The sequence below is a fragment of the Medicago sativa genome, chromosome 5, assembly GCF_051527215.1.
Source record: "Medicago sativa cultivar Bolivia chromosome 5, Bolivia_mono, whole genome shotgun sequence".
In the NCBI taxonomy this organism is placed as follows: Eukaryota; Viridiplantae; Streptophyta; class Magnoliopsida; order Fabales; family Fabaceae; genus Medicago; species Medicago sativa.
In genome coordinates, this window is record NC_140753.1 from 67,178,747 (window position 1) to 67,206,551 (window position 27,805).

Below are 27,805 nucleotides of genomic sequence, written 5' to 3' on the forward strand. Positions count from 1 at the left end.
TGAATACGTCACATGTGGGGTACCAAACGTACCATCACAAATAACCACGAATTTTTTAAAAAAATTGAACCAATTCACATTAGTGGCCCCCACCATCAGACCATGCCAATGAAAGTAAATGCCTACCGGCTCCACCAATTGACCAAGCCATACGTGGTTTGGATTTCTCAAGTATAGAAGTTAGCAAGGTTCTATATTTATAACTACCTCTTTCCTTCAAAGTGACTAGAATGTCCGATGTGAGACTTAAAAGCACTGCAAGTTTATATATTTGATAAACCAACATGTGTTTCATTGTCACGGTTTACGTCCATTCTAATTTAATTAAAACCACGAACCCATGACGTACCGACTATGTATACCTCCTACGTACCGAATTCTTTAAATGTCACGAATCGCGTACCCGAACCCATACCACGTACCGAAGCGAATTGCAAACTGTGTGACTATGCTTTGAACACCTAATGAGATAGAATCAACAGAATCATAGAATATGTCTTGTTGCCTGAACAAGATGTTGCAAATAACACTTCCCATGAATTTTTTACAACTGAACCAACTATTCGGTATATGCCAAGGAAGCTTTGGAGGTACCCTTTTGGGCACGAGTCCTCATTCCGGCTGAGTTGGAGCTAGTAGGCTTCACTTTGTTCACCTGCTTCTTCTGCTTTCTCTCTGCCTTAGTGCTCTCTGACAAACTTGGATAGTGCTGCTCAAATATTGATGTGATGAGTTCATCATTGTCCTCTTCCACAACTTCACCCCCCCATAATTTGGAGAGAATCTGTACACTCTTAAGGGCTGCAGCAGAATGGAGAGAGGGCATGAACCAAGTTTTGGTTTGAAGGGAGCTTGTCACTTGTCAAACTATCATAGTAGGTAGTTACAGGTTGCGGCATAGATGGATGATCAAATAGGGTCAACATTTAACTCGAAAGGTTTCAAAAAGTTAATTAATTGGAAACAGTGTCCGGATCCGGAAGTTCCAGAACTGCTTTCATTCACAAATTGTGAGTTGGGTTTGTATAAGTGACTCGTGTCGTGTCGCTGAAGCAACATCGATGTTTAGACTGGCCTCCATGATATTTCCATTAACACCAAACATGTGAGGAGAAAAACTTGAATATTAAAATTATGATATAGTCATCTCCCCACTGCTTCCTTTTTTAGACCCATGTTTGAGTTATGAGTATTATAAGGAATGCTTGAAATATCTCCATGAGCAGACTTATCAACCATACCAAATGATAATCCACCGTTATTGATATATTAGATAAACTGGAATCCAAACCTTATAGAATATTTTCTTGGTTCAGTCGGAAAATTAAAAAAAAATTACAATTAAACTTTGAATAATAAAGAAGATAAGTTGTCTTCTTTTGGCAATAATACAAGTTAAGAAATGTCTTGTCATTTGAGCATGTCACATTATATATTAGAGTTACATTCAATATGAGAAAGTACGTATAAAGAAGTTTACAAGCATGGATTCGTGATCCATTAGAATTTGGTGGTGATGGAGCATCAAGATAATGAAATTAATAAATATATTGTCGTTTTTATTACAACCAAACTGGAAAAATAGCAGGGCTAGATATGAAATGGATGTCTTGAAATTAATTTATATTAATTGCAACAACATCTTAATAAGTAATCACACGAATTTACATATGTATACAGATATGGAAAAGTCAGGATAGCCCAAATATTACACATAGAAATCACAGAGTAAATTAGCAAGGATGAGAAAACTATGTCAAAGACAATGATGGGAATGTAACAATATCATCCTTTTTTTCTTATCTGCTTGCAGAAAAGATGTTCAAGATGATGAGCATGGATCCGGTCTGTGCAGGAGTAAGAGACTGAAGAGACAAAGAGAGGTAGAGAAGATGTTTGTCCAGATGAGTGAAGCAATGCAATATCTGGAACATATATGTATGAAAGGTTAAATCAATGTGGCGACGTAGGTTGTGGAGATTAAGAGGAAGTCGTGTTCTAAATTCTCCATGTATGAAAGTTTGTTATTAGGTTTTGATCCAACTTTGTGCCAAATGTAAGAGGTGTTTCAAGGTAGGGTGTGTGCACTTTAAGCGGATGTGGCAACTCTTTAGGGTTTTCTCCTTCATTTTTCTTCACCAACATACCTGCAAGTAGAGCTGTCAAAACGATGGGCCGGTCCGAAAGCTTGAATAAAATGTAGGGCTTGGACCTAATAATTGCAGCCCAAAATTTTTCCAAGGCTTTTTAACCCAGCTCGTAAAAGCCCATAACCCGTTCGGGCTACAAGTAGCCCGACAGCCCACAAAAAAAATACAAGTGGGTTAAGTTTGGTGTGGTCTCCGTGTGGACTAAATTTAAACTATGATGTCCACTACACCTGTGTGCAGCTCGATGCATTAATAAATGGAACATGGAGAAATAGATTAACAAAAGTTCACATTGTTGTTTGAGTAACTTATGAAGTTAAATCCCTTCTAAGATAATTTCTTTAACGTCTATTTCATGTAGCATGCCCTCTATATGTGATTTCAAATTCCCTATCAACTCAAATTTTGCATGCTTTTTAAATAGCTTTTGCTGAAACTATTATTTTGGAGTCACTTGCTATAATTTCGTATAGATAGTTGACTTCTCTATGATACTCCCTGCAATAAGAATGAAAATAAAATTTCTTATTGGAGGATTAACCAACCTGCTTCATTTTTTAAAATCATATCATTTTTCCTAATTGAGATTAGATTTTACATCATTGGTAAAGGTTTTTGTATTGTTGGGCAAAATTTAGCTTCTTTTGTATTATTTTGTTCACTGGTAATATTTTACATCATTTTTTCTAATATTCCTGCCCGTATTTCAACCGGGCTTTTTAACCCGGCCCGAAAAATCTGTCACCCGTTCGGGCCGGCCCGAAACGTACCGGATAGTCCGTTTTTACAGCTCTACTTGCAAGGTCCCTCTCTGCAGGTTAAATTAAAATTGATCATCATTCTTGCTTACATTGTTAAGGTTTTTTATTTAACTTTGTTTTATTTTTTGACCGGTTTTTTTATCATATAACTTATTATATACAATAAGATACATGTAAGGTCTCTCTTTATGTATATAACTAAATTCGTCAACCCGTATGACACACGGGTCTTATATGTTATTATATATTATAGTAAATTTTAAGATATATATATATACACATGGAGGGAGTGTTTACATAAGTGGATTGAATCATCAATCAATAAATAAAAATAATAGTAATGAAAATAAACAGTCCCAAACAAATCTCAAAGAACAACCATCGAGAAACTTGTGTTATTAAGGGTTAATTATGAGTGTATCTCATAAAAAAATACAAATACATTAAATATTGTGATCTTCAATAAAAAAAATGGTATACTCCATAATTTTTCATATCCTCTCTGCTGCACTTGTACACACGACCAATGCTCAGGTTCACAACGCCTATTAGTCACATAACTATTCATGAACCAAATGAATCGAACCATAATTAGTTAAAGTTCAACTCATTTATTTAACGAATTTAATTTTCAACTCAAGTTCAAGTCATTTGATTTGTGAAGCAAGTTTGATGTTGATTCCAAGATCGTAGAAGATGCCACTGCTTCCAAAAAGCAATTTTTTCCGAGTTTTGCTTAATAATTCTATTAACTTTTCAGAGAAGAAGTTAATGTAGTTTAGTTGGTCAATCCCAAAAGGAGAAAGTTTTCATGAACTTGTTTTCTTGCCAGAATGTTTTTCTCATGATTATTAATGATATTCAATGAGTATCTTTCTTTCAATGAAAAGTAGTCATGGGACTTACTCCCTTCGGTCACTTATTTAAGCAAAAAAAACTGTTTACACGGTGTTTAAGGAATTCGGTTAAGTGTAGTTAATGCTTTTGCCTTGATGAAAAATATGAGTGAAGTTTACTATATTAACCTTGATACAAAAATCAACATAACTCCAGCAATTACCACTAGTGCAAAATTGACATAAGAATTATTCATATTATACCTATTTTATTAAAAAAAGGTGTGAAATATAAATAAGGTGGCAATTTTGTAAATATATTTTAAATTTTGTTTTAGTGAGTAAGTTTCGAAACCTGATTTTAAGAATAAATGGGGTCAAATATGAAATAAAAACAAGGTGGCAAATTTGTAAATGTTATTTTATATATGATTTTAAGAAAAAAGGTGTGAAATATTATTATATTAACTGTTATGTTATTGTTTTTATTTCTTTGCCAGGATTCGAACCCTCGACCTCTAACTTTTCAATCTTTAGATTATATTTAACAAACTTAGCTACTTATACTCTTAAATATCATTGCAAACCTGATTTTAAGAAAAAAAGGTGTGATATCTTTTCTCCATGTTTTTTTTTTTGACAAAATCTGCATATGTTTTTTTTAAAAACAAACAAAACAATCTTTTCCCCATATCACTCCCACTCTAACTAAAAAAGAAACAAAATATATCACAAAAAAACAATCTTTTCCACATATCACTCCCACTCTAACTAAAAAAGAAACAAAATATATCACAAAAAAAATAAAATAATTATTCTCATTATATACGTAAAAAAAAAAAGAAACTAAATAATGTTTTTCATCGTATATGTTTCTGTTTTTCTTCAATATCCATGAGACGATGACTGCTTCCCTTCAGTCTCTCAAACCCCCCTCAATTGAACCTCACCATTCCTCAATCGAATTCTACACTCTCTAGATACACAATTGAACTCTCCCGTCCCCAAGCGATTCGGTTCTGAAAACCTCGCCCAAACCTTCCTATTCATAAACCCTCGAACTGCCTTTCAGTTCTGAACTCACAAACCTCCCATCGCCAAGGGATTCATATTAATGGTTTGAAAAGGGTCTGATTTCAATTCGAATTGCCATTCTTCTTTTTCATCTCTGAGTCTTTGATATTTTCTCTAAGGTATTGTCTCTTACCCTTCTGATTACTGCTTTGTATTAGATGTATTTGTTATTTGGTTAAGAATCATGAAAATCTGAATGTTTGATGAATTTCATTAATTTATTGATGACAATCTTTGATTTTTTTTTTTCATGTTATAATTTTTTAATTCACATATATTTGAATTTAAGTTAACAAATAGAATGCTCCTGAAATTATTGTTATAGTTATTGTTTGAAACTTTGTGATGAGGAGGATAAATATTATTTTTATTCTTTTTGTTTAAATGTTTATCTTTTAGTGTTTTTTTTTTCCTCTTTTGATGTCAGAGAGGGTAGTCACTCAATTATCTCTCCAAAAAAAATATTCTCACTTATTTGCACGAGGGAGGAAGAAAACAAATGTTGCAACACGAGGGAGGAAGTTGTTAATTAATATACTATCACGTGTAGTATCTACACCTCCGATCACATTTCATGATCACTTATTTACTCATTAGATAAGGCTTGGGTTAATTGTTGATTCAAAATGTTGGTGATCTGGTCTTGTTAAGTATTCTACTTGTTGATTAATTTTTTTTTAAAAAATGTGTATATGTATTGCTATTTGGTGATTTATTTTGAGATCAATTCTAGTCTATATTTTTGAATATTTCCGTCTATATTGAACTTGTACTGGAATTGATAAAAAAAAAAATAGAGTATGAATAATCTACTAGCAACTTCAGAACATACACTTGCGCTAATGTTATAATTTATTCATTTTATTTTTCTGAAGGATTTGAGTGAATGCAGAGTTTAGTTATTTATTTTTCTGATAAATAACTATGTTGTGTGAATTCCTTTTACTATCATATTTGCCTTTGTATTCCACCTAGTAGGGATGGTGAGTTTATTTCTCACAAAATATCTGATTGTTAAGGGTCATGTTTTCTTGTGTTTTTTCGTGTTCCTTCATGGTTACTAAATTTAAATTTGTTATTAGGCTTTGGTTGGGAATCATATGTGGACTTTGGTGAAGATATACTGCAAGATATTGGATCCTAGAGATTACAAGAAATTAGGTGTCAAGATTGAGGTACTAGATAACTAGCTTTATTTGACTTCTTGTAGTTTTCCTCTTTTTATCTTTTTGCTGGACCCAAATAATTTTGATACTTGTACTATATAAATGTTAATAGCAAAAAGTCTAAGTAGATGAAGCCTACATGTTGGTTAGAGGGGAGTATACAAATTTTACTTTTTTAGGCTTGTGGGTTAAAAACAATTATCCTTCTACTACATGAATGTTTTCATGAATTAGGATATATTTTGGTTATGCTATTGTTGTAGTCTAACACATGTTATTCTTATTTCTTTTCTAATCATAGAAAGATTGCATTATGTGCAGGTAGCTTGGAATGAGGAACAAGAGGATCATCTAGTTCTAGGAATGTTTCATGTTTTTATTTGTTCCTTTTAGTATAAAAATATGAAATTTTGTGGTACAAGCAAGAAGTTTTTGCCTATTGTGTCACTGTTTGTATGTGAGGAATTATGCGGTGTGAATTTACTGCCGTAGGTGTTGTTCTGCTATAGGCCGTAAGTTAAGGAAGGTGTTATCGAGTCAATTTTAATTTATGTTTGATCAGATTTGTTGTATTTTATTGTAAACTTGTCTTGAACAGTTTTTACCATAAATTTGTTGTTACGATTATATTTTGGACCATAAATATATATTTTTTTTACCAAAAAATGTGCAATTATGGTAGTTGAAACTGCCATAATTTACTTTTTTTTTATAAAAAAAATCCGCATTTCACACCGGTTTTTTGCTTAAAAATAGGGGTTATATGATAGTTTTCACACCCGTTTATTTGTTAAAGAGGTGTGATATATATACAGATTACACCTTTTTTTTTTTCTAAAAAAGGTTAGGAAAGGTTCTTTTCACACCGGATAGAAAACAGGTGTTGTTTGTCAAACTTACAACACCTGGTGATATAACCCCGGTAAAAAATAGGTCTTAAATCTCTAAAAAACAGGTCTTGTATCCCCGATTTGCACTAGTGTACTCTCGTTAAACTAAAAGCAAGAAAAGTAGCATGTGAACTTGTTAAGAATCCACTTAACTGAATAAAGTCACGTTATTATTGGATGAAAAAATTGGAGCAACTCTTCATTTTTTTTCTACTTTTATTGGTTTGCTACTAGTATTAGAAGCGGAAGGATACAGGCAGACATTTTCCTTGGAACTCGTAAATAAAAAGTGGAATAAATGACTAAAAAAGCAAAGTAAAGTGGAATCAAATAAGGGTATATTAGGAATAGTAGTATTAAATAGTTTAAAAGTGGTTAAGTTTTGCTTATATTTGTGACCAAGATTTGAGATAATTTTTTGCTTATAGATATGACCGGAGGGAGTATTTAACTTTGGATGTAAAAGTATGTTAAGAAATTATTGCATAGTTTTCACATGTAAAGAAATAGAATTAACACAAATTCTAACCGAGTAAGGGAAACATTAAAAAAAAGCGAGGGAGGAAACGAGCAAGTTGAACAGCTAGTTTCCATCTTGAAATGATGAAGTGTTACAGAGGAAATACTCGCTGAATTGAAAACTCATCGTGTACATACACACTAGCACTCAAACAGGCAAAAAAAATTCTAACTTGATAAGAGCGAAAGAATAATAAAAATACTGTCCTATCAATTATCTAAACTAAGGAGAAATATAGAAATGCAAAAGATGTTGGCACATGATGCAATTTTACAATGAAATTGTGTTTTTTCAATCATATTTCACCATAAAATGAAATTGTGTTTTTTTACAATGTTCAATTTATTATTTATTTTCAAGATTGATTTTGATACTAGGGTTGCTTTTAATCCATCTTAATTTGAAATTATCTTGTAGAAAATAGAAAATAGTTTACCTTTTTACTCTATTTTTCCAAAAAACATTTGAAATAAGTTGGAACTTGCTAGCTTAAAGGAGAGCTTATGTAGCGTGTAAAAGAGATTAGTTTGCCTTAGTCTTTTTAAACCCGAGAGGTCTAGAATTTCCCACCACATAGAGCTTAATTTTTTTAGGCCCAAAATATTAAACAAAAGAGATTTACTTTTCCCACCCTATGGCCTTCTCGCGCTCCCTATGCAAATTACCAACATGCCCTCCGGATTATATATTCCGGAACATCTATACGTTTTTCGGAATATAAAATCTGGACAATTGCGAAGTATAAAAGGAACTTCACCCCCATTTTTACAGTTTTACAGTTTCACTTTCCCCATTCACTCTCTCTCTCTCTCTCTACATTATCCCAAATTCCGAACACCACAAATCTTGCCCAAATTTGGAGTTTTCTTGCTCAAAAGCACCCCATTTCAACCCTTGTCAAACATCATGGAAGGTAAGTTCGATTTCTGTCCACATGCAAATTCAATTAGTTCGTTTTTTTTTGTTTTGAATTCTGTTCGAATGCAATCCGGATTTTACCTTGCGTACTTACAGCTTAGCGGCAGGATGAGCCGCATCAGAGACCACATCTATGCTGTGATGAGAAGCGGTCTGGTGCCGAAAGGGATTGAGGAATGACAGCATTTGGAGGATGCGTTGAGAGAGGTGCATGATGCAAAAGTTTACCGTCGTCGGACAGCTACTGAGGGTGGCAGGGGTGGTGGCAGAGGTGGTGGCAGAGGCGACGGTGGTACGAGTGTAGTTATTAGGGGCTAATAGTATTTTATGTAATTTTAATGTTTGAATATTTTGGATAATTATTTATGTACCATTTGGATAATTATGTTTTATTAAAGTTTAAAAATTATATTGTGTTGTTAATTTTAATGTTATAATTTGCTTTGTTGGTTTGCATATGGTCATCCTGCAAAAAAAATTGACTGAATCAGCTCTAAAACAGAGGCTCAGCCAAAACAGATGGCTTCTGCCTCTGTACTGATGCATTCCGGATTATATAATCCGGACATGTTTAGTACATTCCGGATTATATAATCCGGAACCATCATTCACCACCCCCTTTCGTTGACTTTCAACGGGGTGATTTACACGTTTCAGATTATATAATCCGGAATCTATCTAACTTATTCGGATTAGATAATCCGGAACAATATTTCATAACTGGTATCATCATCCATCAGGGTGGATGAAGTGCCAAAATAGTCGTATAAATCCGGATTTAATATTCCAGAATAACTTCGGATTATATAATCCGGACTAGGGGTATTTTGGGAAAAAAATAGGGCTCGCGAGGAAAGACATAGGGTGGAAAAAGTAATACTCTAAATAAAATTCTTAATAACTCGTTAAAAATTACTTAAAAATAAAACTAAACTGGATTTCCTTATGCTTTTCATGTGGTATAACATTTAAAAGCACATGAAGAAACACCCAGATTAGATTTATCTCTAGTAATAGTTGCAAATGAAAATACAACATAAGTACTCAACTTGTGATTTGACTCTCAATGTTTCTGCCCAATATTTTTATAGCCAAATTGCCTCTTCATATTTCCTAAACTTCCGATGTGGGATTTAAGTATCCCAATGGTTTTTTACGGACCTCATAGGGGACCATCCTATATTTTGTGAGCATCCCCGGTATAATTTTCTCATGCACAGTAATCTCTTCATCGCTACCAAGAAGTTCCCGAGTATTGCCATTGCTTCCTCATTATTACTTGTCTCGGTCTCAACCATGTTTTCCACGATGCTGTACACATGCACGGTCACAGACATCACCTTCTATTGTACGTATCAAATGGTGAGATGAGCATGAACCGAAACAACATACCGACTACTATATATATCCCATGTACCTGATACTTTAAACGTTGCGTCTTGCATATCTGAATGCATACCATATATCGAAGTGAATTGCGAACAATGTGACTAAGGGGGTGTGTTGAATTGAGATTTAGAAGGATTTTGGAAGAATTTTAAAAGACTTTTTAGTTATAGAAAAATCTTGACGTATTCAATCAAAATTTTAAAAGATTAGAAATAATTCCGGTGATATTCAATTAGAATTTTCAGGATTTTTTAAAGAGTCCAACAAAATCAAGTGGTATTCAATCAAGATTTTTCAAAACTTAAAAATTGTTTCTTGGTATTCAAAAATCTATAGATTTCAATGGATTACTAGATTTAATGGATTTTGTGAGACTTTTTAGTTGAAAATTTAAAAACTAACAATCTCATACAAAGACATGAGATTTCTTGAGATTGTTTTTGCTTCCAGTATATGTTCTTTCGTCGTTTCTCTCACTTCACTCCTCAGCCTGTGTTACCGTTGATACCTCCCCTCCTTTCACTTTTTTGTTTCTCTTTGAGCATCATCATTATGTATGTTTGTTTTCTTTTCTCTTTCCCAGATTTTAATTTTTTTTGGTTCTCGTGGTTTTTTGGTTGTCCTCGTTGATCAAATTCTTTTATTTTATTTTTACTTAAGATCAGGTTACTTCTTATCGTCAAATAAAAATGTTACTTCATAATAAGTTTGATTTTATGATGTAATTATTATCATGATTATTATTATTATTATTATTATTATTATTATTATTATTATTAACAATAGTAATCAATCTCATAAAATCTTAGAAATTCTCATAAAGTACTTTCAAATCTTAAAAGTCTATGAGTTAAAATCCCTCAAATTCTTAGAAGTCTTTTATAAAGATCTTGAAAGTCAATACATTTTTCAAGGTGAATAAGTGGGGTGTCCGGGGTTCGAACCCCGACCCCTGAATATAACAATACATGTCCCTGCCAAGTGCCAACTGAGCTATGCTCACGGGAACGTCTTTTAAAATCTCAATCCAATACACATTTTGAGTTTTTGGTGCATCATTTGGTTAAACTGTAATATTTTGAAATCATTTCTATTATTAAAATTGCACTTTCTTTTTATTTGGGGTCCACTTTTTAATATTAGAACTTATTTTTATTAAGCCCCCAATTTTTAAGATTAGAATAGGGCCTCCAAAATATTTAAGACGACCCTGGCTTTACGATGACTCTCTTCAAAAGTAATGATCGTGTTGATACCATTACAACAATTTAAAACTTTGTATGGGTTGTAATCAAGTATTAGTTGACAACAATTCCAACCATGTCTCCAAGTTTCTTGTCTATTTATGTTTCCTTACCAAACATGATGTAGTAGTTGGTTGATTGAAACACATTCCTCTTCTAATGTCATTGAGTTTTATGGAGGTTTTTGTTTGAATTACTGACTTGTTGCAGAAGCTGAGCTCGGACCTCAGAGACTACGAGATGCTGATCACATGAGAAATGTAGCAACTACAGCTGTCAAAGCAAGCGGGCTATATAGAGAGACTTAGTTTGTAACGATTGACTATCGGGAAATTGTGAATCAACACGCTCCTAAAAAGATGAGATTCGACTGGTAGAAGCCTCTTTTGGTGTAAATCTCACTATTTTTTTGCCTCACTTGGTCACTTCAACAAAATCTTCAATTAAGGAGTTGATATCAACTGAAGCATCATTGGAAACTTCAACATTAGATGGTTTAGACTCAACAAAATCATCAACCGCATTTTCAACTATAACTATCAATAAAGAATAAAACACTGCAAGAAAAAAATTATCAATAACTTATCCAATGACTCGATGCAAAACAAAATGAAAAAGGTTCCAAAATTTAAAATCGGGAACCAGTGACAGTTAACCAGTTTCATGACACAAACCAACTCACTTTGAGTCTTCATCTTCTTTAGAATCTTCACCATGAAATGAATATGTAAGAGAAGAGTGAAAGAAGCTAAGTTAGATAAGAGATAATAGAGAAATTGCATCAAATGTTTCATACCAAGATAAATATGAGTGTCTTCGTCTTCAGAGGCACAGCTGATGAGAGTGTAAGGAAGTTGCATCACATGTTACAACTAGAAGATAGAGATGTAAGCGGTTTGTATTGGGGAGTTGATGCAGGATTCTCTTCTCTTCAAATGTGTGCATGGCCTATTCTTTTGACTGACTTATTATGCGGTGGTAAATTTTGAGTCGTGTGCACAATCAATTTTTTTTGCACTTAATTAGTTGTTATTGGATGAAAGTGGGTTGCATAATGGAATTAGCCTATTAGTCACCAAATAATTTCTCAACTTTCTAGACAGTTCAATCTCCATTGTTAGATAACGACTAAGAAGTTAAAAGAAAAAAAAACCAAAGAAAGTATGTGATTGTTTTGTAATTGAGTTAAATAAATTTTTCATCCCTAAAAAATTAGTGACCAAGACTATGCAGGTTGTCAAAGGAAATTGCAATTTCTCCGCCGAGATTACTGGGTGAGAAATCAAGTTGTTTAAGATTTGAAATATTTCCAATTACTTTTGAGGAATGTGATCATGAAATTGGTTATGATCAAGGGAAATCTCTCTACTACCTAAAGAGGCAGGAATGCTTCTAGTCAAGAAGTTATCATTTAAGATATATTTTAAAGCCTACGGAATCCATTTTTGAAGCTACCACCCATGAGTTAGGAATAGAATCTGAGAGCTATTGTGTTGAAGTCGAAGAGATGTGAAAGTGAGAGAATTCAAGTTAGTTGCAGGGGTGTTCAAAACCGAACCAATCTAATAAAAAAACCGCAAATCGAACCAACCCAAACCGAAACCACAAAACACCGCATTTGATTCGAGAATGAATTGAAGCTCAAGTTAAGCCAATACAACTTAGTGGAATTTACAAGGATCTCAAGGGTTGCGTTGTATTTTTTTTTAGTGCTTTTTGTATATTTAAAAAGCAAGAAGTCCCATATAGAACAATTTTGTAAACTTTTAGTCTTTATATTAATGGTCAATAGTCAACAAGTTTAAAAATGAGATTTTTCATGATAGTTGCAGGTTATCTTGGTTGTTTAGTTATAATAAATTATATTATATAATAAGCAACTGGAATTTCCTTGAATTTGGTGAAATGTTTCTTGTTTTTTTTTTTTTTTTAATTCTTTTTTGTAAGTTCACCAAATTATCCTTGTGGTAAACTTTTGAAATTTAAGAGGACCTCATCTCAAAAATAAAGTATTGTTTACGTTGGATTTTCGTAAACAACCGCTGGTTTACAAATGGTAACTTGCAAGATCAACCAGTAAATCTTAGGACATATTGTGTTTGTTCTTGTTGTTAGAAATTCTGTGTTTTTGGTGTCGAAAATGTAAGAAATACAATAAAAACAATCGAATTCAATCCACTTGAACTCAATCGAACTTAACAAAGTAAAGTGCAAGAACACTTAAAGAAAAAAGGGTAAATTGTATTGATTAAATAAAAGTTGGTACACAGATTCATACATTGCAACTTGTGACTCGTTTCTCGCTTCCATACGGATACTTTGAGTGTAAGTTTGTATGATGGAATTGTGACCCGTTTTTCCTATGAAAAACTACTATTTATACTAAGTCTAGAAATAACTACACTTCTTTGAAATTCAAACTACAACTGCCACAAGTCGACAGTTTTACTTATTTGAAAACAAACTTAAAATACAAACTGACTTAAAGAATAACTGTTGATAACCACCTTCGAAAACTGCTCTATCGAAGTCTTCTACCATCTTCGAACCCATATTTGCTTTCAATACAACACTCTGTTCGAATCTTCTTTAAATCTAGGTCAACTATACTTTGACCATATTTATTACAGCTAGTAAAATATATTGGCTAACAAATTGCCCCCCAGAAACGCCATTTTCGATTTCACCAAAGAAGAAAAAGACGTTTTTGAAAAAATAACTAACATTCTCCATCGAAATGAATGATGTCAGTATTTAATTCAAAAATTAATTCAAATTTCCTTTAAATACTGACCCCACAATCTTAGTTAGTGGGCCACGTTCTCTAACATTGGAAAAGACAACACTTTAATGGTAAAACTGTCAAAATAAGATCTTGACATGTGTCATGATCAAAGGTCTATATAGAAACAAACTCACCTTTACTCTTCTCACTTTTCACCATTTCATTTTCACTTTCACTGTTCCTCTTCTCCGCCAAAAATTCTCTCGAAGAAAAACTTTGAATTTTCTGCAACTCCTATCTTTAAACACGAAATCTTCACTATTCATCAACCTCTCACAAAAACACTTAAACAATGACGAACGCAGCAGGAACTTCTCATGTGAATCGCGAAGAACCCATTGATTTTACTAAAGAAATCGCCAGTGCTGCTCCTGCTTTTATGAACGAACCAGAGATCAATGAAGCTGAAAAAGCTATCTGGAAAACCCAGGTAATCATCCCTTGTACTGATACTCCACATGCATTCTTAGGCCCCATTTCTCTAGAACCTGAAACTCCAGAGATTAACTCTCTTTTCCCATGTATTGAAACTCAACCTCCTTTAATTTTCACAAAAGGTCCTTTTGACCTAAGTTTTGTAAAATCCAAAATTAGGACTGAACCAAAAACTTATCCAGAATACATTGCTTGGTTAGACAAAGTTCAAAAACAAAAGGGACAATTCTGGAAGGAGAAAGGGATTTTTGATCTCATCCAAATATCTCGATATGGTCCAAAATACCATAATGAATTGATATTTGCTGCTTTACATTTTTGGAACCCATCGAACAACAGCCTTCACTTGAAATGTGGAATGCTCACTCCTACCCTTTTAGATGTGGCTGGCCTTACTAGCTTAAAACCAACTGGATACACCTTTAATCCAGATGTTACCACCTCTCAATACTCAGTAAATTTCGATAGCCCTGCCTATGGTTTGTTTATAGCTAACAACCATGATACCAAATGTGCTGAAGTATCTGCAGATGAACATGTAGCTTTCTTGACCTACTGGTTATCTATGCATGTTTTTTGCTCAAGGTCAGTACAAGTCCCTAAGAAATTCATGTGTCTAGCTAGTCAGTTACATGAAGGAACAGATATCTGTTTAAGCAAACTGATTCTAGGTTCTTTATATGAAACCCTTAACCATACAACTAATAATCTTAGAGATTATCCCCAAACTGGTGGGAATTTAGTTGTATCAGGACCCATATGGTTGTTCCAACTATGGCTTTTAGCCATTTTTGGATCAAAACTTGCTTCGATCCTACCTTCCTCTTACACATCAGCATACTCAGAAAAGACCACTGAAGGTATAGGCTTAGCTATGTTTCACCCCGATGGGAACAAGTCATCACAACAACTTTTTGAGAATGCTTATGAAACCCTGCTTGATTGTCCCATTTTCACCCCTATGATGGCACCATTTACCACTAGGAAATATGGACCTAACTGGTTCAAAGAGGACTTTCCCACTACTTCGAAAACAGCCAACAAAACAGAAATCAATGCTATATGGGAAGCTTATTTGACCCCTACCTATCTATCTAGCAGACTTACACCTGGTAGCCCTTATGGAGTATATGGTTATCAACCTAACCATGTAGCTAGACAGTTTGGTATGGTTCAATCGAAACCCAGCTCTTTGTTCAAAAGTATAAGTGAATGGAAAATTCCTCTGATCGAACCTGTGTGGAAATCCATAATTCAAGCCAGGAGAACAACTGTGTTCGAGCCTACATATTTCTCAACATCATTTGCATGCTCTGAAGCATTCTTTCGATGGTGGCGAAATTATTACACACGCCAATCCAATCGAGGGAATCCTGATGAATTGCTGCCTCAACTGACCAGTACTTTTCACACTTTGCAGAACAAAGACAAGAAGACTAGAGGTACGCACATTAAAGAAATTCAGCAATTTCAAAGATATTATCAAACAGCATATGACCCTTTACATCCAAAGAGGACAGTATATTATGCTGCTCAAACTTTGAGAGATAAAGTTCGAGAAAAAATTCCAGAAACAATTTTTCCCCCTGGAACACCCAATAAATATCTTTATGTTTTAGAAAAGAAAATGAGACTAGCAAGACTTCCATCTTGTAATCTTGCTTTGGCCTTTAGGCCACCATACCCAAAATGGTTACTTTATAATTTCAAATTCCCACAGAATAATTTAGTAACCTATGCTAAATGCAATTTATACCAATATAATGGTGAACTTGGCTATGAATTATCCCAAGTTCGAATCGAAACTCCCAGTATCATGGGTATGATTTTTTCTTTTACTAAAATATATTAATACTATTTTTAGAAGAAATAGTACTTATCTGTATAATCACATATTTCAGCTTTGCCTTTAACTCCAGGAGAAGCAAAGCTCGATGATGCCAGCACCCAGAACACTTCGAAAAGCAAGTCTGACAAGAAGAAAAAGAAAGCTTCCCAAACTAAAGAAGTTGAATCGAAGAAATCTGAGGCTGCATCGAAGGAACCTCCTAAATCAAAGGAACCCAAAGTGAAAACAACTTCATCAAAAGGACCTTCTAGATCAAAGAACAAGAAAGAACAAGCAATTGTCGATCTCTCTGATGATGATAGCGAGGTGGAGATAACTAAAGAACAGATCGAAGCTTCCAAAGTAACACTTCCCAAAGTCAATACTGAAGGAAGAAGGAAAAGAAAACAGGAACAAATATCACTTGTCCAAGAAAAGGAAGTCGAAGTGGAAGCTTCTGAAGGTTCTCCCCCCATCTCACCATCTAAACCATTCAAACGTCTTCGAAAGACTTCTCATTCTAGTGCTCATTCACATGTTGGTGATAATGGTTCGAAGGTATTTTATCGAAACCATATTTTATACGAAATATTTCTAAATGTCTTGTTTTAAGCATTTATCTTATTCTTTTTAGGGTATCGAACAAGAACAAACTAATCCATCACAACATGGGCAAGTTCTTCCTTCTTCGAAGACCACTTCACCAATTGCTGAAGACAAAGAAGATGAGCATGATGATGCTAGCAGTCCAGAAGGTCTTAAAGTGGATCTTCCTCAACAACAACAAACAGAAACACCCACTGATGACTTGGTAAATGATGAATCACTCAACAATGACCAATCTCATTCTGCACCCACCCTTGGAGATAATGTATCAAACTTTGCTACTGAAGATACAAAAATAACTACTCGACAAAATGCTCCTGGTGATGCAGAGATGATTGCTCAACAAGATACTCCTATGATCGATCTGGAAGAAATCGATCGATTGGCCAAAGATGATCCTTTCAATGCTTTTGCTTTGATAGCTAAGAGTAATACTCTTTTCTCAACTAGTACTGGCCAAACTTCTGATTCATCCAAGGGAAATCCCTCTGAGACTTCAAAGAACAACCTGCTAGCAGAATTTCAAAAGAGGATCATCGAAGCCGACTTGCTAGAGTTGATTGAAAAGGATGCTGGAGCTCTTGCTGAAATCAGGAGTTTATTCGAAAAGCTTGGTGCTCTCCCAACTGGTTGGAAATTTCGAAACCTGTTTAATTATCTTGAACCAATGTTGGAGAGTGCTAATCAAAACTTCCAGAAGAGAAAAATTGATCAAGCTCAAATGGAAGAGAAGAAAGCGCATCATGATCAAATTGTGATCGAACTGTCATCTTTCCAAGAGAAATTTAAAACTCTTCAGCAAGAGAGAAACAATGCAAAGCAGCAAGTGGTTGACATCGATGCCAAGATTAAAGAGTTGGAAGCTCAGAAAGCTGAAATTTTGGCTAAGGATGAAGCCAGAAATCAAGAAGCCAATGAAGCTGTTAACAAATTCAAGCTCTCCAAGGAACTAGAGTCTACCATTTCTCAACTTGCAAGTGACAACCATGCTCTCGATACTCAACTGGCTGAATACAAAAGCCAAATCGAGAAACTCATCTCATCATTTGAGATTTAGTTCTGTTTCTATTTTATTCTCTAAGACTTTTATTTTATTTCAGCCTTATCGAATATCTTGGTCTGTAATGTCTTTATAACAATCTGTGGACCATTTTCTATTTTGAACGACAATTTCTTTTCAATCATCGAAATTCCTTTCTTATTCTCTTATATCGAATTCAAATTTTATTTAAATCCAAACAAGATTGGCACAATTTCCAAGACATTTTAATGATGAGGAAACAAAAAAGTAACTTTTTTGTTTAACCCAACAAGTTAAACTTGTCTAGGAAGTTGAAAAGAAATAAAACCAATAAATGACCTTTTAACACAGATAAATCCTTTTTAAAAGAAAACCTTTAAAACTTCCCTCAGGTTACAAAGTTAAGTAACCATTGGCCATTGGAATAACTGTTCCCACGTGTCATCATCTTCAAAGTAAGAAGAACCGTCTGATTGAGCCACTTCTTTCAACTTCCCTCCACTATAAATATGATTTTCCTTTTTTATAAAAATCACTTTTTTCTTTGTTTCGTCTTCGTCTGAAAAATCCTTCTTACTCAAAGCTTTTTCTTTCTTAAATCATCATGACCACCATTGATAATCTGAGTGATGATCTTTTAGTCAAGATTGCTGCAAAGATTGCTGCTCAAAGCAGGAAAGATCTTTTCGCCTTTCGCCATACCAATAGCAGGCATTGGCGTGTCAGTGAGGATTCTGAAGTTTCTAAGGCTTTTGGAAATGATGTCCTCTACTTTCTCTACGACCCCAATGAATGGTACAACAATGTTATGGTGGCTCATTCTAAGTTTGCTTTTAAACTTAGACTATGGAATCATGGCAACGCCATGTTCTGTATTCTTCGAAGCACTCAACACATGTTGGATGCTAATCCAAACATTGAAGAAATGAAACGTCTCCTTACTACTGCTATCAACGCCACTGGCTCTCTGAGTGCAAAGTACTACCGTCTTCTCATCAATGCGCTCTCCATGCCTATGCCAGAAAACATCCTCGAAGACTTCGAAGATCTTGCATGGACACATCGATTGGCAGAATTTCGAAGCGACATTTTGGGAGGAACTTCAACTTATCGATTTCGCTGTCCTTGGTGGAATAGGCCCATGCCTATTTGGCTTACTAGGCGTCGTTTTTGCAACAACTACCACAACTGTGCAGGAGATGGGAGAATTGGAGGCTGGTATGCACTTCTACCTGGGCCAGATCATGAATACTACTTGGTCAATGCTTGCTTCAGGTGTCGTCTCGATACAGAAATTCGCTGGTTTCTCGATCGTTTTGGGATTGTAACTGAATGGTGAAAACCATCTTTAAATGCTTTTTAATCTTTAAGTACTTTGTGTTTTCTTTTGTAATGGTTTTTCCATTTTAAGCATTTCGATGTAACCTGCCCATCAGTTGGCATTTTTAAATTAATGCCAAGTTTTTATTTCGAATCAAATTACTCTTGTGTAATTTTAATTTCTTGTAACATCGGTTTATATTTTTTCAAATATTTACCGTTTATGCGTATAATTCTCTGATCTTCTTGTAGTTCTTCGATCTCATACGCATTATTCGAAAAAACTCTTAGAATTTTCCATGGTCCTTCCCAACTAGGAGACCATTTTCCTAAACATCGATCCTTTTTATCCATCGGCAAGATAACTTTCCAAACTAAGTCCCCTTGCAGGAATAATTTCGATTTAACTCTTTTGTTATAGGCTTTTGCTATTCTTTCTTTTTGCTTTGTAAGCACTTCTAAAGCCATTAATCTTTCTTCATCAATATCTACTAATTCATCCAACATCATATCCAAATATTGATTTGTTGGAATTTCGATTTGTCTTTGAATTCGAGTAGATTGAAGTAAGATTTCTGTTGGCAATACAGCATCATGGCCAAATGTTAATCGAAAAGGAGTAGTATTTATAGATTCTTTAGGAGAAGTTCGAACTGCCCATAAAGCTTCATAAAGAAACTCATGCCATTCTTTGGGTTTTTTCTTTTGGCTAGCTTTTCTTTTGATTATAGTAATCAAATTCTTATTTGCTGCTTCTACCTGACCATTTGCCTGAGCATAATATGGTGTTGAAGTCAACAATTTATAACCTATTTCTTCAGCAAATTTTACCATCTTTCGACCAGTAAATACAGATGATCTGTAGTAATAGTTTCTGGTATGCCAAATCTATAAATAATAAATTTTTGAATGAAGTTTATAACTTCATCTTGAGTAACATCTTTTAGTGGAACAGCTTCTATCCATTTAGTGAAATAATCTATTCCAACCAGAATATATTTGTAGCCTTTGGATGACTTAGGTTTGATTTCCCCAATTACATCTAAAGCCCATCCTCTGAATGGCCAAGGCTTCACTATTGAATGTAATTCACTAGCTGGTACTTTTTGAATTCCAGCATGTTCTTGACATTCTTTACAACCTTTAGCAAAATTTATGCAATCTTTTAACATGGTTGGCCAATAAACACCTTGTCGAAACAAAGGCCATTTTATTTTATGGCCTGCTTGATGTGTACCACAAGCACCACTATGAGTATTCGATATAGCCAAATATGCTTCTGCTTCACTAAGGCATTTAAGTAAAACTCCTTCTGGAGTCTTTTTAAATAATTCATTGCCTATTATCACATAACTCAAGGCTCTATATTTGACTTTTCTACAAGTTGTGCCATCTGGATCTTCCAAAAAATTGACTATGGGTTTTCGCCAATCATCATCATCCAAATTGTTAATGACCAAAATTTCAGAAAATTTTGCACTCTGAAGGTATCCTTGAGATGCTTCCATGCCCCCAAGTTTTGGTCTTAACAATTTGTTAGACACAATGTCTATCGAATTACGCTTTGTTTTAATTTCAATAACCTCTTGCTCTTGTTCCTTCGAAAGTTTGTACCCAGAAGCTAATTGAGCTAAATCATTAGCTTCTTGATTTTCTGCTCTAGGAACATGTTGAACTTCAATTTGAACAAAATGTTTAAGTAATGCATTAACTATAGTGTAATACATTATCAAAGTTTCTTTGAGGCATTTATATTCTTTTGTTATTTGCTTTATTACTAATTCAGAATCACCTCTAATAATTAAACATTTTGCCCCCAGTTCGAGCAAAATCTCTAAACCATTTATTAAGGCTTCATATTCTGCCTCATTATTCGAACAATATTGGCTAATTCGAAATTTATATTTGGTTACCTCATTTGTTGGTGAAACAATAACTATACCTATTCCAGAACCATTTTTATGACTAGACCCGTCGAAATATAATGTCCATGGAAATGTTTCGATGCCCCCAGTCACAGGTTCTTCAATGGAATGATCAGCAATAAAATCAGCCACTATTTGGCCTTTCACAGTTTTCAAAGATTGATAAGTTAAAGAATATTCTGTGAGTGCCAAAGCCCATTTACCAACTCTACTATGCAGAATAGGTTTAGATAACATGTGCTTAATAATGTCGAAATGGGAATAAACATAAACATCAAAAGGCTTTATATAATGCTTAAGTTTCATACATGAGAAATATAAACAAAGACATAATTTTTCACTAGGATGATATCTTGTTTCAACATCACTTAAAACTCTACTAAGATAATAAATGGCTCTTTCTACACCATTTTCATCCTCTTGTGCTAACATACTCCCTATAGTTCTTTCAGATGATGCTATATATAACTTCATCTTTTTGTCTTTCAACAAAGGTGAAAGAATGGGAGGATTAGATAAATATGACTTTATGTCTTCAAATGCCTTTTGGTGTTCAGGCTCCCATCTAAAAATTTCCTCTTTCTTTAATCGAAGTAATGACGAGAATGCTTGTGTTCTGCCACTTAGATTAGAGATAAATCTTCTGAGGAAATTTATTTTGCCTAATAAAGACTGCAACTCTTTTTTGGTAGAGGGTGCTTTAGCCTCCATTATAGCTTTAGTCTTATTTTGATTGATTTCGATGCCCTTTTTATGGACAACAAACCCTAAAAAATCACCTTGCAGGTCTGATGAAGCCACATTTGAGGAGTCTTTCTATCTCTTCTTTTATTTTTGGTAAAATCTCTGGTGCAAACCTTCTTGGAATTTGCTTCACTGGCTTCTTGTCTGTCCTGATTGGCAATTGCAACTCTACTACCTTTCTACTCAAACCAGGCATTTCATGATAATCCCAAGCAAAGCAATCCTTGTAATTTTTCAAAAGCGCCACAATTCGATCTTTGAAGCTCTTAGGAATCTTTGAACTTATGTATGTTGGTCTTTTTACAGAACCATCTCCTATATCCACTTCTTCAAGAGGATCTTGGGCCTTCATTTTTATTGTAGATCCCATTGGATCTTCTTCAAAACTCAAAGGTTCATCATCGTAAATACAGTCTAATTTTTTATCATCAATGAGGTCATCAGAATTATTTTCTACTGAAGTATCGAAGACCTCTTCTTCTTTGGCTGTTTCAGCCAAATCGAAGTTTTTCTCCGCTACATAAGCCGTAATCTTTTCCCATATGCTGGGCTCAACCATTGATCAATTATTGATATCCCACCCAGTTGGTGAGATTCTATTTGCTGAATATCCTTGGTCATCAGTAACCCTCTTGTACGAAGTACTTCTTGTCTTCAGCAAATCTGTTTCCTTTACAGGCATCTTCTCATGGCAATCTTCATTGTTCACCACTACGAAGTCATCGTCAAATGCAGTTTTCCAACGAAAACCCCATTCTGGTGCAAGTTTTACAAAGAATTTCTCTTCTTTAGTCATAGAACTTGATGCATCATTTTCCATGAATGGTGCAATAAATTGAAGCTGTTTGTCAAAGTTCTTTTTGTTGATATCTTGATTATCAACTTCAGCTTTGAAATAATAACTCTGATCAACCTCAATATTCTCTACCAAACCATCTTTCCTCCAAATCACAATCCTTTGATGCATTGTAGAAGGAACTGCACCTACAGCATGGATCCATTCCCTTCCTAATAATGCATTGAAATTGGCTTTAGAAGGAACTACCAAAAACACAGTTGCTCTAGTTATGCTTCCTACTACCAATTCTAGTTCGATAGCACCAAGAGATTGTCCAGTAGATCCCTCATAATTAGTGAGCACTACATTATGTGGTTTCAAATCACATTCAGAAATACCAAGTTTTCTTAGAAAAGATTGTGGTAGGAGATTAACAGTAGCACCACCATCTACTAATACTTTGTTAATTCCAACACCATTTAATTTAGCTTGAATAAACAAAGGCTTTAAATGAAGCTTCATGTTATCATCAGGTTTCTCGAACACTGCATGTTGATCTTCGATGCAGCCATTGTTCATAACATAATAACACAGAGGCCTATGACGAGCCATTTCCTCAGTGAAATCACATTCATCATCATGATTGGCCTTCGAAGATACATCATATGCATATTCAATTGGTAGTACAGAAACCACACATATAATGTCAAGACTTGGTTCAGAATCTGAAAAAGTAGAAGTTAGAATATCATCATCCCCTTACTTTTGTCATCATTAGTTTTGTCATCATTAGTGACATCTTTCAAAACTCCTTCCTTTTTCTGGCGTTGAAAACGGCGCCATTGAGTTCTAGTCATAGGATTCTTACCTTTATAGTTATTTTTGTAAGCATACTTGTTAGGATTAGAACTCTCTGGTTGGTCTGGAACTTTGACAGCTCTTTTTACCCATTTTGTTGGTGGTGCTGGAGGCGCAGAATGACCAGTTTTCTTGCCCTAGAGAAAACCCAAGTATCAATAGGAGACTTCGATGAAGGAATGAAAGTCTTCTTATGATTCTTCACTTGATACTTCTCTGAAGTTTTCATCTTGTAAGGAACACCTCTTTTGTTAAAGCCAAATTTAGAACGGTTCTCGAACCACCCTCCTTTACGTTTTGTTTGAGGTTGATATCCTTCAACAGATTTCGCAGCTTCTTTATCGAACACTGCACTGCATCGAGGACAAAGCATAGCATTGGTGTTAGATATTTTACATCGGTTTAAGAAATCAACCAAATCTTCTTCAGCCTTTGGATATGCTTTCTCCATTTCCTTGGCCAATTGATCTTCAGTAACCACTGGCTCTTCAATTTGATGGTCCTCAGTAACCATTTCTGCATCAATATTATCTGAAATTTCCACCATATTGATAGAATTACCAGCAAACATGGATTCTGCCACATTGGCAGACACATCAGCAAACATGGACTCTGCCTTTTTCATAGGATCTCCATCCACTTGCTGTTTTGGTTTCTCTCCAAATTTCAGCCTCCCTTCATCAAGAGCTTTTTGTACAGAATCCCTGAAACAAGTACATCGAGATAAGTTATGACCTAAAAAACCATGGAATTTACAAAATCCTCTTTTCTTCCTTTGTTCCAAAGGAGGTAACTTCATATTAGGTGGCACTAATATTATGCCATCATTAACTAAAAGATCAAAAATTTCTTCACTTTTAGTAATATCAAAAGTATAAGTTTTAGAAGGATATTTGTCACTCTTGGGATCTTCAGGATTTTTTCCATTGGATGGCCTCAACATTTTACAAGCATATGGAGGTCCATCTTTTAATTCTGCTAGGTTTATATCATTGTCTTCAACGATATCTAAACCCCAATCGAATTCAGGTTCACTATCTCCTGTTTCTATATAGGCAATTTTTTCCTTTTTAGGAAATTTGTTATGAGTTCTAGCTTTTTCAGCTTTAAGTCTTTCAACTTGTCGAACTCTGTCTGCCAATTGGGCCATGTCTCTTAAGTACTGGGTATCTAATTTCTTTCGAACAGAATAATCGAGGCCACCAGCAGCCATTTCGACCAATTCATATTCTGGAACAGAAGTAAAACATCTAGCCTTAAGGAGACGAAACCTATTGAGATAATCATCGATTGACTCATGACTTTTACGTCGAACACTGGCCAATTCTTTCAAACTAATCTTAGATTGACCCATGTAAAATTGTTCATGAAAGGCTTTTTCTAATTGGTTCCAACTATAAATTGAATGAGGAGGTAAAGTTGTAAACCAAGTAAAAGCATTTTTTGTCAAAGAACTTGGGAAATATTTCATTCTCAAATTTTCATTTTCTGCAATATTTCCTGCTTCCATGAGAAACCTAGCAATGTGTTCGACAGTAGATTCATTAGTTTCTCCAGCAAATTTGGTAAACTTTGGAATTTTCCAATTTCTAGGCAATTCAGCGTCTAAAACATACTCAGACAAAGGAGACACAAAATTTGGTCTATGTAAACCCATATTAAAACCATTTTGGGCTAACAAAGCCTCGACAATACCCGCTATATTATTCTGACCATCGAAATTGTTCCGACGGGCTTGTAAAACCACTTGATCGGCATCTTGGTTTCTGTTAACCAAAATGGGTTGCCTTTCAGGTTCTGCCTGAACTTGTGGTTGTACTACTTGTGGTTGGACAATATCATGATTTCGAACCACTGGTTCATCAGCAATTATTTCTATTGCCCTCAAATTTCGATTTTGAGGCAATGGGTTATTTTGGATTGGTGGAGCGCCAAAGAAATTGGCAATTCTTTCCATTTGATCAGACAACCGTTGATAACTAGTGTTGGTGTCTCGAATTAAAGGATTTATGACAGTACCAATTTGTTGGGTCATCATATTAACCATATCATGATTAGTTTCTTCCATAGTTTGCCTAATGGCAGCCATAGAAGCGTTGGTTAAATTTTGTTGGGGACTTCTATATGTTGTAGATACCCCAGGACCAAAAAGTTGTGGTAATGAAACATTTAAATTCTCTGAAAACATATTACCACTAGTTTGTAAGCCTTGCATCAATGATGATGGCATACCATATGGCATTGATCTATGATCCCAAACTCCTTGAATAGAAGTATTATTTGGATAATCATGGGAAGTTTGGGTAGCCATCGAAGGCATGGCTTGAGAAATTACTGTGGCCATCGAAGGCATGGCCTGAGACGATGTTTGAGTGACTGTATTACTAGTTGGAACAGCCTGTGATGTTCTAACATTCCCTGGGGATGGAACATCATCTTCAACCGTCACTTGATCCACATCTTCATTTGAAGATGTTGGATTTGTTTTCTTTTGGTTGTTAGCGCGTGTCATATTAAGAAGCAATTTCTTATTTCTTAATTGCATACACAACAAAACAAACCAGAATTAAAAGAAATTCTAACAAAACTATAAACAAAAAGCACAAACGGTCCCACTGGGCGTGCCAATTTGTTTACGTTGGATTTTCGTAAACAACCGCTGGTTTACAAATGGTAACTTGCAAGATCAACCAGTAAATCTTAGGACATATTGTGTTTGTTCTTGTTGTTAGAAATTCTGTGTTTTTGGTGTCGAAAATGTAAGAAATACAATAAAAACAATCGAATTCAATCCACTTGAACTCAATCGAACTTAACAAAGTAAAGTGCAAGAACACTTAAAGAAAAAAGGGTAAATTGTATTGATTAAATAAAAGTTGGTACACAGATTCATACATTGCAACTTGTGACTCGTTTCTCGCTTCCATACGGATACTTTGAGTGTAAGTTTGTATGATGGAATTGTGACCCGTTTTTCCTATGAAAAACTACTATTTATACTAAGTCTAGAAATAACTACACTTCTTTGAAATTCAAACTACAACTGCCACAAGTCGACAGTTTTACTTATTTGAAAACAAACTTAAAATACAAACTGACTTAAAGAATAACTGTTGATAACCACCTTCGAAAACTGCTCTATCGAAGTCTTCTACCATCTTCGAACCCATATTTGCTTTCAATACAACACTCTGTTCGAATCTTCTTTAAATCTAGGTCAACTATACTTTGACCATATTTATTACAGCTAGTAAAATATATTGGCTAACAAGTATACACTTTTTAAAGCATTTTGAGACTTTGCTAACTTGAACATCACAATAATTTTGCAGGCACACCACCATATGATGGTGAGGAGTATTCAACAACCATCGTTAACAATCGTAGCAGCTGTTTTGACCGTCTCTTATGATCATTTACTTTGCAAAAAACATTTTAAGTTTTCATTTTTTTTTCTTCTTCAAAATATGTATTCAATTTAATTTGTTGATAAAAAGATATGAAAATCTTAAATTGAATCATTGTGATGGAGATAATATGAAATGTTACTTATCAATGATGCATTTTTAAAAATAATAAAAATAATTAGATAAATTTTATAACAAATGACTTTATATAAGTTTGGGGAATTGTTTTCCAAAAGATAGTTTGAAGTGAATTGGTTTAAGTTTGGAACTTTTTACTTTAAATGAAAGTTTTATACAAATTTTTTTTTTTTGAAGAAGCTAAATTAAGTTTTATACAAAATATTAATTTACTCTTAAACCATATAATTTGTATAGTTAGTCATTAAATTTGTTAATCTAGTCTCTTTTGTTATATGTTATATATTGAAAAGAGATAAAAAAGAGAAGAATTTATTATTTATTTTTTACACGTAAATAATAATATTACTTGGTGCATCTAAACTCAACATAATTAGTGAACACTCTTTTCGCCTTCAGGAAGAGTTCAAAGAGACCCCACAATAATATGCTCCTTCTAGAGAGTGATACATGTTAACATGCATGTATAACGTTTGATTTGTTAAAGAACAAAAGATTTGATCGAACAACTTTTTTGTACATTGCTTGATTTAAAAATTGGTTTTTAGATAAGACAAAATAGATCGTAAGAAACTAGACAAAAAACCGAAATTTTAGTCTCTCACTGAACCATGAAACAACTTTGAATGATGCGCACTCATGGACATCATACATCACAAACTCTACACCAATTAGAACACACATGCTAACAAAACAACTCCAACAAATAGGAAAATAGATTCACTTCACTTACAATATAACGGCTCATCATCTCCCTTCTAAACCACCTCACTAAAGCTCACCAAATACAACACCAATACAACGCCCACTGAGGTGGTATCAATTGTATTTTACGACAGTTCAGAACCTTGTATGAGGTGTAAGAAATAAGAATATTGCGTTATCATTCTGTCATGTGGAACTGAATGAATGTTGTTATTGTCCTTTGATTGCCAGGATTGCTAGGCTGAATCCCTTGTTAAGTTTCAGCAAGACATGGGGGAAACAATGGGTGAGCTAGGGTTGGCTTTTG

General features: G+C 34.3%; 2 protein-coding genes, 1 long non-coding RNA gene and 1 pseudogene across 3 annotated transcripts; 2 read left to right on the forward strand and 2 right to left on the reverse strand.

Annotated features, from left to right (window-relative positions):
* Positions 1 to 27,805, reverse strand: part of LOC146924228 (putative leucine-rich repeat receptor-like protein kinase IMK3 pseudogene) — a 64,723-nt pseudogene that overhangs the window by 25,059 nt on the left and 11,859 nt on the right.
* Positions 5,749 to 6,614, forward strand: LOC146924230 (uncharacterized). The gene is made up of 2 exons (XR_015010074.1): positions 5,749 to 5,996; positions 6,309 to 6,614. It is a non-coding gene; the product is annotated as an uncharacterized LOC146924230 (long non-coding RNA).
* LOC146924231 (uncharacterized) lies at positions 14,132 to 22,174 on the forward strand. Its single transcript, XM_085710525.1, has 5 exons — positions 14,132 to 14,163; positions 16,269 to 16,554; positions 16,631 to 17,579; positions 18,547 to 18,751; positions 22,108 to 22,174. The coding sequence occupies exons 1-5, from the start codon at positions 14,132 to 14,134 to the stop codon at positions 22,172 to 22,174; spliced, it is 1,539 nt and encodes a 512-aa protein (XP_085566651.1).
* On the reverse strand, positions 22,175 to 26,620 carry LOC146924232 (uncharacterized). The gene is made up of 3 exons (XM_085710526.1): positions 26,587 to 26,620; positions 23,810 to 25,123; positions 22,175 to 22,323 (listed from the first exon to the last, which is right to left on the reverse strand). Exons 1-3 carry the CDS (start codon positions 26,618 to 26,620, stop codon positions 22,175 to 22,177), a joined length of 1,497 nt encoding a protein of 498 aa, XP_085566652.1.